Source organism: Aythya marila (assembly GCF_965140915.1).
Source record: "Aythya marila genome assembly, chromosome: 2".
In the NCBI taxonomy this organism is placed as follows: Eukaryota; Metazoa; Chordata; class Aves; order Anseriformes; family Anatidae; genus Aythya; species Aythya marila.
Window position 1 is genome coordinate 22,980,058 of NC_139043.1, and position 14,322 is coordinate 22,994,379.

General features: G+C 40.8%; 1 protein-coding gene across 2 annotated transcripts; it reads right to left on the reverse strand.

Moving 5' to 3' along the window:
• Positions 1-3,165: 3,165 nt before the first annotated feature.
• Positions 3,166-10,854, reverse strand: SRI (sorcin). Of its 2 annotated transcripts, XM_082752435.1 has the most exons (8): positions 10,764-10,854; positions 10,152-10,235; positions 7,016-7,085; positions 6,292-6,335; positions 5,158-5,305; positions 4,892-5,005; positions 4,188-4,243; positions 3,166-3,544 (listed from the first exon to the last, which is right to left on the reverse strand). In XM_082752435.1, the coding sequence occupies exons 1-8, from the start codon at positions 10,812-10,814 to the stop codon at positions 3,518-3,520; spliced, it is 594 nt and encodes a 197-aa protein (XP_082608561.1). In that variant the 5' UTR covers positions 10,815-10,854; the 3' UTR covers positions 3,166-3,517. The 2 variants fall into 2 exon arrangements, with proteins under 2 accessions (XP_082608561.1, XP_082608562.1); XM_082752436.1 differs by lacking the exon at positions 4,188-4,243.
• Positions 10,855-14,322: the final 3,468 nt, after the last annotated feature.

Consider the following 14,322-nt stretch of genomic DNA (forward strand, 5'->3'; position numbering starts at 1 on the left):
ATAACAGTAAATGCTGATTTATTTTGAATATTGGTACAAGGACTCCTGCTCACTGCCTGTGTAGAGAATCTAAATATTTTATGCTTGGAAATACAGTCCAGAACATATTCAAACTGTGAATATATAACCTGATTTTTCTTTTCTTAAGAGTAAAGATGTATTACAATAGGTAGTGTTTTATATAGAATACAGTACTTATTTTTATTGTTGCATAAAAGCAAATTATTTTTTTCAGAATAGCAAAGCATTACAGAATTTTTAATCTGCTGGAGAAAACACTATTTACAGTATGATGTTCTTTCAGCAAAGCTTTGGGGGTGGTATATACGGATTGGCTCTGCCAGCTTCATTTTGTGCTAATGTTTCTCTTGGGCATTGCTGTAAGAAAAAGCTATTTTTTCACTCACACTAGCCCTTACTGGTAAAACATTCAGAGGCAAGGAGAATTGTGTTTCACCACTGGGGCTGGGCTAATGTTTGCAAAACCAACCAATCTACGTCATATTGTAGTCTTCGCTAATTAAAATCCTTAAAAAATTGTACATGATGTAATAGAAACATGATTTTGACAAACACCAAAATGAAGCGTTGCAATTTACAGCTTTTGAGCTTTGAGTGTGATATTTTTGTCATCAACATTACAGGCATTGGGCTGTTGAAGTGAATGAATCTGGCTTTCATGTAGCTAAAAAAAATGTTGCTTTTTATAAAATAAGATCATTGTAATTTGGTTCCAAATTCCTGCTCACTTTTAATAACAGCATCACAGTATCCACTTCTCTGAGAGTATTTAATACAAATGCCTGTGGTTTTCAATGTTACTAACATATTGTAACATCAGTAAAGTCTTGACTTTCAATGAAAAGGACTGTGGTGTTTCTTCTTCTTATTATACTTAAGTTCTTACATTTAGCACATCTATACCCTGTGTTAAAGTTCTCTCCAAGTAAAAAAAAACAAAACAAAACAAAACAAAAACTGAATGTGTGAGGAAAAAAAGGCTATTGGCTAATAATAAAATGGAGATGCTGTTTTTCAAACTACAGTTTTGATACTGATCCTGTGAGCCTCCTGATCTTTGCCTTAATGTCCCACTGTTCTCAACACAAATCTAAGATTACTATTCCTTAGGTATGCATGTGTGAAAGCAACCTAGAAAAAACTATTTACATTTTAAATCATTCCCAATTGCTTGCATTAGGATCAATAACAGTCACCCCATTTAGTATCATAAAAGTATCCTTCCCACGATGCCATCTGGGAAAGAGAAGAACCTTAATTCTGAGTTATAGATGTGTCTCTCTAAAGCAGGTAACTTAAATCTTCAGACTGCTTACTGAAACTACATTAATGGGAAAGTAACTTTCACATAGTTGCTTTTTTTTTTTTAGTTAGATGACAGCAAATACTGAGGTCACTTCTTAGTAGCCTTATTGATTATTTTAGTCTGAATCTAAAAGTGAAAGATCTTATTCCGTCAGTCTGTGTGGGCACACTGGGTTTTTGAAATGCTCATGAGGAATAAAGGCAATGTTTTCTTTGGTTAACTGGAATTTCTTCCCAGTTCTGGAGCTCTTCATTTTACAGGTTTCTCTGTTTTGTGTTTATATCATGATCCATGAAGATGACCCTGTTTGTTCACATTGTTCTTGCACCATTTTGCAGTCCAGTAGCCTATGAACTATCAGTTCAACCTGGGAATAAATAAAGTGAGGAAGAATACTTGGAGTCTTGTTACTGGTCCTCTTCCCTCATTGCTCTAGAGAAGTGTCGTATTAGCACCACCACCCTCCATCAAAACCACACAAAAAATACCACCCTCCCCTTCCCTGAAAAACAACAAATAAAACCACAAAACCACATCTCCACTTGGTACTTTTCAAAAGCAAATAACCCGTCTGTTTACGCAATAACTGTTTTAACAAACCGCACCATTTTTGTATGGTGCGGTTCAGCTAAATGCATTTTTCAAGCCAAGCTTTTATGTGTAGGTGCATTTTGATCCCACATATTATTTAATCATTCATTCTCATATTTTATGGCATAACTTCATACGTATAGTGAATTTTCTGGGTATCCCAGACTAATTAATAAATAACATTTATCTACAAGAAATATGTTGTATTCATTATTGGCTGTTTTCTTTCATGAGTAGTTTCAGGCCTGTGGTAGGGGTGACCCCAGCCAGCAGCTAAGCACATGCCAGCTTCTAGCTCACTGCCTGCCTGCCCCAGCCCCAACAGAATGGGGGAGAGAATTGTAAAAGGAAAAACAAATCCTTGCAGGTCAGTTTAATAAATGAAAGGGAAAAAAGGAGGGAGCAGTCACTCACCAATTCACCAGTTCCCTCCATCAGATCAAGACCCAGCAACTCTCCAAGCAACAAGTACTTCAGAGAGACTTACCATAGTTTATTGCCAAAGATGATGTTACATGGCATGGAATATCCCTCATGTCAGTCTGGGGCAGCGCTCCTGGTTGTCTGGTTGTGCCCCTTCCCAGCCTTTTGCTAACCCCCAGCCTACTTACTGGGGTCATGGAGTGAGAAAGAGAAGAGCCTGAAGATGTGCAACTGCTAAACCACTGGTGTGCTGTCACCATTGTTCAGTCACAAATCTAGAACCTGTCACCCTGTGGGCTGTTATAAGGAAAGCAAACTCCATCATAGGCAGGTGGGAAGGGTTTTGACCCTTGTACATTAGTTGGCATATAAAGGCAGGAAGGGTAGGTGTTAGGGTTTAATGAGGAGATAAACATTAACTGATGTCACTGAAGTCTGATAGCTTAAAGTTTAAAGGGCAGTTAATGTATAAACTGACACAGTACAGTTCTTATATGTTTAAAAACATTGTATATAGGGACATAAACAGACCAAGAAGTTACTAGAACAAAAGCTCCATATATAAGAGCACAATGCTGAAAGAGTTCTCTGGTATGTTTTATCTCATCCCTGCCTATAAGACATTTTAACAGGCAGTCATACGCTCAATGTGTGGTGTCACAGACTTCATCTTGAAAATACCTAGCTGTCAAAACAAGCAACTTCAATTTTACTGACATTCTTACAGAGAAGAGCAAAATTCCAAATGCTAATGCTTTCAGTTTGTACATCTGTCCTACACTACCAAAGACAAAAGAATGTGTCTTATCTTCTGCCATCTGCATGGTATTAAGACAAAAAAATTGTAAGTTTCACTCCAGGAACTTTTTTTTTTATTGAATTATAGGGAAGAAGTAAACACATTACAGAAAAACTTAGTATTTCCGTAATTGTGGTTATTATACATAGTGACTTACAACTTTAAGAAAAAAATCTTTAATAATTACAGGGTGAAAGTTAAAGACGACAGTACATGATTACTTGATATTCATTATCAAAACTAAAAAAGTGTGTAAAGCAATATATTCATAAAATATTAAAATTTCCAATATTGAGATACACAATCATGGGAACGTTTGGCAAAGCAAAACATGAACTGGAATGGTAATTGTGATCATCCACAACTTCCTTTTTGATTTAGATGCTCATAACACACTGTATGAACTGAAAAGAAGAATAAACATTTATTAGAAATAGAATACAAGTTTTTTCTTTTTTCTCCTGCTTTTTTTCTGTAAACAAATTCAGTCCTTGACCAACAAAGCTTTGAAATAACTATTTGCTAGTTTTCATATGTAAATTAAACCAAAAAAAATCTCCTGAACAACAACAGCACAGGACTACTTCAATCTACTGTTCGTCTTGCATAGATACAGTCAGGAAGGCAAGACCCACAAGCCTGAGTATGATTTCTGTGTCCATTCCACCACTCTCCCCAACCTTTCCTGGGAAAAATGCCTACCAAACCTTAAAACAAAAAGTCAAAGGAAGCGACGTTAGCAAATGACAGACTCTTAGGTCTTCTTGAACCATACTAGTAAGGAATCTGCATTAAATGCATAATGAAGTTGTAGGAATCTACACAAACATGTACTAACTCAGTGACAGAATACTCAATTCCAACTCTTTTACCTAGCTGAACTCCGAAAGAAGAACTGAATAAAACAACCCCCCCAAACCATTGCAGTCTCTTTCCATTAAATAGGCCAGTCAGGCACAAACTGAAATTATTGCTGCTCATCTTCAGTTTTAAGTTTTTGCTTAGTTTTACCCCGTAAGTTTAACTGATTCATTGAAGTTCACTTACATCATCATACTGAAAATTCACAAAACCCTGCTGAGACACATCCCTTCTAAAACATTCTGAAAAAAATATTAAAAAGACAAATCAAGAAACTGTCTATTTTTAAAAATGCATTCTACTTGGATTTCATTTTGGTCAAATGCCTAATTGAAAATGCTTGTTTGTAATAACAGAAGACTAGCCCATAGCTTATACTACTCCTCATATTACAACCAACAATTTTATTTCTGTAAATTTCTCACCTTCCTGAATTTTATTCTAAAGCAAAACACAAGGTTCAAGGTTCCAAGATGGAACAAACTGGGAAATGACAGCGGAGCAAAACAAAGGCAAGTAAAAATATAAAAATCCCCAGGCCACATAAATGAGAACTCACAAAAGAACACAACAACTCATTCTAAGACTTAACTGATCTTCATATTTACCATATACAATGCTTTGCATTCCACTATTAAATGCAGTTTCCCAATTTTGATAACATAACTTTCCTAATCTCTGGAATAAAGCTTATACTAGTCCATTTTTCAATGCGGATCGAAATAATCAATTTATAATTGTTACAGTTCTGCCTGTAAATTCCATTAAAAGAAACCTATTTTGCATTACATAAAAGTTAAAGTTGAACTTGAGATACCTGAGTAATCAGATTTTATAAAATAAAAGACATATTTCAGAGATGAAAGTAACAAGGCTATAATCCAACACACCAGTAAGAACTCTGAGCTTCACACAGCAGGCAATGTAATCGTCAAATGTAATCTTTCCACGAGTGCTGTATCGCTTTGTGATTGCGGTCACTGCCTGAGGGCTCAATCTAAATCCTATTTGAAAACAGAAAGACTGTATTGAAGACAGGTAGGTTAACACAATCCAACATTTTTATTGGAAATACCATGTGTCAGTTATTACAGGATAATTGGTACCGGGAATGTTGGAAAATCAGCATCAGATGCAAGGAAGTTTCACGACTTACCCATATTTGTCAAAGCTTTCTCCAGTTCTTCACGATCCACTGTACCACTTCTATCGCTGTCAAAACTCATGAAGTGTTGCTTCCAGCCATTGACCACAGCCCACAGTTCTTTAAACTCATTAAATCCCAGTGTGCCAGACAAATCCCTCTGATTCCAAAGCTAAGAAAAAATTTCCTTGACTTCCAAAATTAAAAAAGTCCTCTGTTAAATGGAAATTGGTATTTTTATCATCTGTAGTTAAAAGCTCTTTCTTTGACAGTTAATATTAACAGTATTTTGACTCCTTCTGACAGCAAACTAGAGCATCTCACAGCACTGACAGAGTAATACCACTGACCAAAACCAAATGTCATCCATCCACACTTCTCATTGAAGCCTGATAAAACTATTTGCTCTTTCTGAATGTAACTGAATTAACAAATTCCCCTTTTATCTGCTGCAGTCCAACTGTTAATGATAAAATACATATCTGAAATAAAATTAGATGCCAAATAAAAAATAGTAAGTTAGAGTAATATCAGATCTCTGGTATCTATAGCAGTTTGTTCCAGGTGACCTATCAGTCCTTCCAGTTTAATTTCAGCTTTTTTTTTTTTTTCTTTTTAAACAGCAAAAAACACTTGAACATGAGAGCCTAACTTTTAAACTCCAAAGATTCCATCCATCCTTGCACAGTGTACCTACATTTTCCACAGGTTGTATGGCTGAATGCCATTAGATACTTGAATTTGATAATTGAAGGAACAGGATTTAGGGGGCCTTAGAATACATTTAGGCTGCGTAGTACAGATGCCTAATTCATTAGGACATCTATGATGCTGTCTAATTTCAAAAGCACAATGAGCTATTTGAACAAACCTCCATTCTGGGCTGTCAGATCCGACTTTTCATACATGCAGTGGGGAAATAGTCCCCTAGACTTAGAGACCCCCCCCTTGTTATAAATAGACCAGTCACTGACAGACAGATTTGTTACAATTATTTCATCTTGTAAAATGAATAAGAACAGAATTTTGTTGTCCCCGATCATAATATATATTGGGTACAGGCTGGAGGGAAAATACAAAGCACTTTCACCCTCTTATCTTTGCTTACATAATGCAAAAATGTTTATATTTCATAATAAAGGATACATCCAGCATTGAGATCATGAGCCTGCAAGTCTCAACGTTGAAAGCTGTTTAAATTAGAAAAATGAAAATGTTATATTACAAGAATGGTTTTCAGTTTTGTTCATCTAAATGCAACATTTTCAGTTGCTTATTTTTATATATGTCTAAAATATTATGATTTCTTCCACTGTACACAGCCATGCTATGTTTTGATCCAAGCAAGAACTTTTAATCACTACTTGTTAGAAACACTGACAGCAGACAATGTGGAGACGCTTCAAATTCTATATAAAATTAATTTGCTCTTATATCAATCCATAAAGGTTTTGGGTTTCAATCAAAGTGGTCATTTATATTTTAGCACAGAAACCACTTTAGCAAGGTACTTTGCTCAGCTTTATGAACCAAGCACTATGCACCCTGGCAGAGGTGTTCTGCCACAGAATGTTTTAGTCGATATCCAAGTTCACCTTCCAAACCAAACACCTTTTAAGAATTGTCTTTCCATTACAAAACAACACTTCTGCAACTCCCAGCTCAGCGGCAGGAACAAAGGCAGTTGAGAAGGGAAACCCTATCCACAAAGAAATACAGAGAATTTACATTTCAAAGTAGTCTGTATGGAAAGAAAACCATGCAAACAGAAGAAACTGCAGAAAGCACAACTAAAAGCATTTTCTAGTAGATGGAATAAGAATTAGTGCACTCAAGCGCTTTTGTTTGTTTGTTCAAATTGTTAACTTACGTTTATACGCTCCTGCAATCCCTGACTGGGTGAGACATCTCTGTAGCTCATCAGCATCTATTTGTCCATCCTTTCGATAACAGAAGATGTATCAGCTATTGCTTTCATTCCCTCTCCCAGTTTAGTTTCTCCCAGTACCTGCTCCCTTTTCAGTAGCATTAATTTACCCTTTCAAGAAACAACTGATTACCCCCCTCTTTATACTATATGACAAACTGCCTTTGATAACTTCTATCTCTAATGAGGTTTCTTTAGTTGATATTTTTGCAACACACACTAGCATTCAAATCTGGTGATCTCAAAAAATGAACAGGATCAGCAGATTTCCTCTAAAATTAATGGGTAAATCTTTCAGTTTAAATTAGAGATTTATTATGATCTCATGGTTACATAGGAAACCTAGAACCCATTACAAATCTTTAAAGAAAAAAATTGCTTGGTAATAATAAGCAAAACAAACAAAAGAAGAAAGCAAAGGATTTGGAAAGAAAAAAAGACACCGAAAAGATACCTATCTGTGCAATCTAAAAAGAGACTCCCTTCCAAAGCATCCTTCTCAAGCCAAATAAAACAGCAACTAAGTCATGGAAAGCAATGAGCTGTCCAAAGTGGAAGTGCAACACCAGGCCACATTCCTCACACACCCAGCATGAAGATTTGTTGACAGAGAGTTTAGAGTATAATGTGATCTCATTTAAGGATGCCATACTACACCTGCAGACAGCAAAAACAACACGACTTTAGTGTAAAGCATTAAAATGGGGAATAAAGAGTTGCTTTGCATGCAAAGCAAGTTTATTTGCCTCAGCATTTTCCTAAGATTTTTAAAGCCACTGCACAGAGATATGCTACTAATCAGCCTGGTTAAAATGACACGGGCAGCTAACTTTCAGAAATGAAGTAACATTTATAGTATATTAACCACTACTTTCTCCTAAGTGACATTTTACAAGGTCTGGAAAAAGAGCAACAACATTTTGATTCTAACATCAATAGGAGTGAAAAAACAGAATTGCTTCTGATCTACTCCATCATCAACCACACAGGTATAATAAAAAATTACACTAACAAGAAAATTAATATAAATTCAATTAGGCATGCATTGTAAGAAACAAGCATCTTTAAAGACCTTGTGGATTTGGTATCAAAAGGCAGGATCTGTATAACTTCATAACAGAAAGCAGGACAGAAAAGCATGACTTTTTTTAATCACAATTAACAGTACTGTGAAGGTCCTTGGCCTTCTATTTATTTTTCTCAGGTAGAACTTAAGGAAACTATAAAAGGCACAGAGGCTTTGCAAACAGATTAAAAAGAAAATTATTAGTTCCTACAAAGATAGAGTCAATTCATTTAATAAATATCTGATTTTTTTCAATAAACAAAGGCAATTAATTCCTCAAACAAAATTTCTGTTGTAAACTATTTCAAAGGAAGCTCAGAGATATTATATATTATTTAGACATAAAAACTGCACAGCAGCGAACCAAGATGAAAAACTTTACTAATTCTAAAGTAAGTTCTTACAGAAAACTGTGAGATGTGGCTTTTTGCAGACTTGCATGGCTATAAAAACAACTGATAAGTCATCTGTTTGATTTCACTGTCTCCTTGCAGGATTTTTTTACCAGACAACCACTGGTCCCTGAAATAGACTCTGCTGATATCAAGGCTAACATTTCAAAAGCTGCCCTGTTTACTCAAATAAGGAACAACTCTGACATATAAAAGGTATTTAGAGTACTAACTTAAATACTTTAAGTACTAACTTGATCACACCCATTAGCTCACTGGGTCACCAGCTTTTGGTGACCATGCTGCACATGAGTAGTCTGGCAGTGGTCTGTGCTTTGCTGAGGTCCAGCTCTCGTCACCTATTCTCCACAGCACTGCATCCTGTTTGCTGTTATCACCCTTTTTCTTTTTAAAACAGGAGCTTACTCATTTTTCCAGCACCAGTTACAGGCTCTACCTAGCACATTATCTGGTGGCACCGGATACAGAAGCATCTGAGCTGGCAGCAAACTGTAAGCACACATTCAGCAGGATTTAGATTGGGCTACGCCTTACTGGACAGGCCCATCACATTACACACCATTTATTCCAGCATTCACCTTTATTACAAAAACATGCAGTTTATGTATGCATGAGCAATGTTACAGAAGTAACACGCAGACTGTAAGATGCATTATTAATTCAAATGAGTAACAGAGAACAAAAAGCAGTAAGCCAAATTACAGTCTTAACCTGGGAATTTAAACATCACTAGTCTGCTGGATTTAAACTTCCAGGTTATGGTTACGTGCACCTGTGGATATCAGATCCAGGAGCAGAGTTTCAGATTTCCACACACCCTATGTTCACAATAAATAGCTTTGTTATTTGTACTGCCAACAAAGACAGAACTTCTAGCTCAATAAGTTTAACTCACTTGCTCCTAACCTTTGCAACCCATTTCAGGAATTACGTATTTCTAGTAACATCCACAATTACACCAAAATAACTTATGCCATGAAATTTAAAAAAATAAAAAAAATGCAGTGCAGACTGACAAGGGAAAAAAAAAAAGAGGCCTAAAATAAAAGTTGTGAATGCCTTTTCCTCTTAAAGAGTCATCACTCTATCTTATGAACAAACCCTGATATTGGCACAGATAGACTGCTATTCCATTTGTGAATCCATTAAGCCACTTTATCATGCATCTTCTTGTTAGCATTTCCCACTCTTATTACAAAGATCTCCACAGCTGATGTTCCCCATCACTCCTGGCCTCCTTCTCCAGAAACAGCATTTCCCAACCAATGGCTAAACCACAATTCAGTTCCAACGTTTCCTGTAATATACAATTACTGAATAGGCTTATACAGGAACTATAGTCTGTACGTGCATGCAGCCATACAGTACATACTATAGTTGTATATAGCTAGGCAGTAACTATTCAGTTTGAATAATATTAACTAGCTCTTCAACCATGCTGACGCATTCTAGCAGCCAGGTAAGTGAGACCAATCAGCTTTTTCTTTTGAAAACCTGAAACTACAGAGCTCTCCCTACTGCTAATGTCATGTAGAAGTTAGAGAAGTATTTTCTCTCTATAGAAAAGTATTTCCAACAAATGAATAACATTTAGGCTTACCTGCCCTGCTACGGCAGCAAAATAACCATACAAAGGATCCTGGGCTTGTCCAGGGAACGCTGGTCCTCCTGGGGCTCCACCATACTTTACAAATCAAGAAGAAAAATAATTAGTTTTAAAGTAATGCTTCAGTGTAAGAAATTGTACTGCCTGTACTTAAGGCTCAACATGTGTTTTTATATACATAGCACGTTAAAAAGTCTAGACAATGAAAAAAACGCAGTTCCTTTAGAAAAGAGAGCACACAATCTGGGGATTGGTAAACTCATGTAGTACAATTTAAGCACGTCAGGGTTAAACCTTGCACAGGGACAAGCCGCTCATCTGGAGGCAGTATCACATATCCCATCAAGCTTAAATTTTAAAGCCTAATACTAGTAAAAACGCGATCCTGAAGATTAAGACTAGCAATGCACCTCTGACTTTTATTTCCTGCTTCAAAAAAAAAAAAAGTTGCGCAAGACAGACCTCAGGGGAAAGCACTGGGGAGAAAACACGCATTAACATTCAGCTTGGAGACTGTTCTTTAACATAAGTGGTTCTTAACCGAAACGCCGTGAGGTGACTTCATTTTGTTGGCGGTCCCAGCCCCCCGCCCCCTGCCCCGCTCACCCCGCCGTGGTAGAAGCCGCCGCCGGGTGCCGGCTGCCCGGGGTACGCCATCTTCTGCTCGCCCCTGCCCCGCCCAGCCTGGCCGCGCCCCACAGCAACCACAGGGCCGGCCCGGGGGGAGGAAGGAAACCACGTAGGGCCGCGGGCTCCGGGAAGAGCCGCCTACAGGAGGCTCGAAGCTCTGCCAGCCCTGCGAGGCAGCCGCCTGCCTCCTGGCAGCGGGGCAGCGCAAGGGGGTGCTGTTGGGAGCTGAGGGAGACCCCCAACACGCCCCTCCGTTCCCGGTGGTACATCCGCAGTCGGGTGGGCGGGCATGGCACTGCCTCAGGGCTTCCCTTTCCCTCCCCTCCACCTGGTGGGCACCCCGGTGGGTGACTCATTTGGTTCAGGGTGAAAATAGTCATCCCTATGGTGCCGTTATCTGCAAAGTCATTTGGAGAGCACTGGAGGAGTTCACCAGAGAATCACCCATGCTGATGGCAGGTTGCTTTTAAGTCACCTGTCTGTGATTTTTGACATGGCCGTAAAGGCCATAAGCTCCATGGTTTTTATCTTTTGTGCATATACATCATGCATGTCACAGAACGCATCGTTATCATAGTTATGTCAAACGCTTCTTTGTGATGATGCTGTAGATTTCTCTTCAAAGTCAACATATAAACCTGGTCCCAAATAAAAGAATCATGGAATGATCTAGGTTGGAAGAGACCTCCAAGATCACCTAGTCCAACCTCTGACTTAACACTAACAAGTCCTCCACTAAACCATATCGCTGAGCTCTACATCTAAACAGCTTTTAAAGACATCCAGGGATGGTGACTCCACCACTTCCAGCCCATTCCAATGCCTAACATTCCTTCCAGTAAAAAAGTTCTTCCTAATATCTGACCTAAACTGCCCCGGCACAACTTTAGCCCATTCCCCCTTGTCCTGTCGCCAGGCACATGGGAGAACAGACCAACCCCCACCTCGCTACAGCCTCCTTTAAGGTACCTGTAGAGAGCAATAAGGTCACCCCTGAGCCTCCTCTTCTCCAGGCTGAACAAGCCCAGCTCCCTCAGCCGCTCCTCATAGGCGTTGTTCTCCAGGCCCCTCACCAGCTTTGTCGCCCTTCTCTGGACTCGCTCTAGCACCTTGATGTCCTTCTTGTAGCCAGGGGCCCAAAACTGAACACAGTACTTGAGGTGCGGCCTCACCAGAGCCGAGTACGTGGGGACAATCACCTCCCTAGCCCTGCTGGTCACACTGTTTCTGATACAAGCCAGGATGCTGTTGGCCTTCTTGGCCACCTGAGCACACTGCTGGCTCATATTCAGCCAACTATCAACCAATACTCCCAGGTCCTTCTCTGCCTGGCAGCTTTCCAACCATTCCCCTCCCAGTCTTTAGCTCTGCTTGGGGTTATTGCGCCCCAGGTGCAGGACCCAGCACTTGGCCTTGTTGAACTTCATGCAGTTGACCTCAGCCCATCGGTGCAGCCTATCCAGATCCTCCTGCAGAGCTTTCCTACCCTCAAGCAGATCGACACACACACCTAACTTGGTGTCCTCTGCAAACTTACTGAGGGTGCACTCAATGCCCTCGTCCAGATCATCGATGAAGATATTAAAGAGGACCGGCCTCAGCACCGAGCCCTGGGGAACGCCACTAGTGACCGGCCTCCAACTGGACTTGGCTCCATTTACCATGACTCTTTGGGCCTGGCTATCCAGCCAGTTTCTAACCCAACGAAGCGTGCGCCAGTCCAAGCCAAGAGCAGCCAGTTTCTTGAGGAGAATGCTGTGGGAGATGGTGTCAAAAGCCTTGCTGAAGTCAAGGTAGACCACATCCACAGCCTTTCCCTCATCCACCTTTCATAAACCCATGCTGACTGGGCCTGATCACCTGCTTGCCCTGCAAGTGCCACGTGATGACTCTCAAGACAATCTGCTCCATAAGCTTCCCTGGCACTGAGGTCAAACTGACAGGCCTATAGTTCCCCATGTCTGCCCTCTGGCCCTTCTTGTAGATGGGCGTCACGTTTACTAGCCGCCAGTCAACTGGGACCTCCCCCGATAGCCAGGACTGCTGATAAATGATGGAAAGCGGCTTGGCCAGCTCCTCTGCCAGTTCTCTCAGTACCCTTGGGTGGATCCCATCCGGCCCCATCGACTTGTGCACATCCAAGTGCCGTAGCAGGTCACCAACCAGTTCTTCGTGGATAGTGAGGGCCACATCCTGCTCCCCATTCCCTTCCGCCAGCTCAGGGTACTGAGTATCCAGAGAACAACCGGTATTGCCGCTAAAGACTGAGGCAAAGAAGGCATTGAGCACCTCTGCCTTTTCCTCATCTTTTGTAACAAGGTTTCCCCCCGCATCCAGTAAAGGATGGAGATTCTCCTTAGTCCTCCGTTTTGCAATGAATTATTTGTAAAAATATTTTTTGTTGTCTTTAACAGCAGTAGCCAGATTGAGCTCCAGATGAGCTTTGGCCTTCCTAATTTTGTCCCTGCACAGCCTCGCTACATCCTTATAGTCCTCCCTAGTGGCCTGCCCACTTTTCCAAAGATTATAAACCCTCTTTTTTCTCCTAAGCTCAAGCCACAATTCTCTGTCGAGCCAGGCTGATCTTCTTCCCCGCCAGCTCGTCTTTGGGCACGTGGGGACAGACCGTTCCTGCGCCATTAAGATTTCCCTCTTGAAGAGCGCCCAGCCTTCCTGGACCCCTCTGCCCTTCAGAACCGCCTCCCAAGGGACTCTACCAACCAGTGTCCTGAGCAGCTCAAAGTCAGCCCTCTGGAAGTCCAATAAAGAAGTTTTACTGGTCCCCTTCCTGGCCTCACCAAGAATAGTGAACTCCACCATTGCGTGGTCACTCTGCCCGAGACAGCTTCCGACCACCACATCTCCCACCAGTCCTTCTCTGTTTGTGAAGAGAAGTTCTAGTGGGGCACCTCCCCTGGTAGGCTCACTAACCAGCTGCGTCAGGAAGCTATCTTCCACGCTCTCCAGAAACCTCCTAGACTGCTTTCTCAGGGCTGTGTTGTGCTCCCAGGATATGTCAGGGAAGTTGAAGTCCCCCATGAGAACAAGCGCCGACGATTTCGCAACTTCTGTCAGCTGCCTGTAGACCTCCTCATCCATCTCCTCATCCTGGTTTGGCGGTCTATAACAGACCCCGACCAGGAAGGCCTTGTTGGCCTTCCTGACGATCCTAACCCAAAGGGACTCAACCTTGTCATTCCCAGCCTCGAGTTCCACAACATTGAAAGATTCTTTAATATAGAGAGCCACACCACTACCCCTTCTGTGCTGCCTGTCCCTTCTGAACAGCTTATAGCCAGTCATTACAGCACTACAGTCATGAGAGTGGTCCTGCCACGTCTCTGTGATGGCAACCAAGTTGTAGCCTACCTGCTGCACGATGGCTTCCAGCTCCTTCTGTTTGTTACCCATGCTGCGTGCATTGGTGTAGATGCACTTCATCTGGGCCACTGCCTTATCCCCTGGCCTTGCCATTGTTCCCTCTGGCACAGCTCCAACAAGCCCTGAGCAAATGAACAGCGCCGCCATTCTGTGC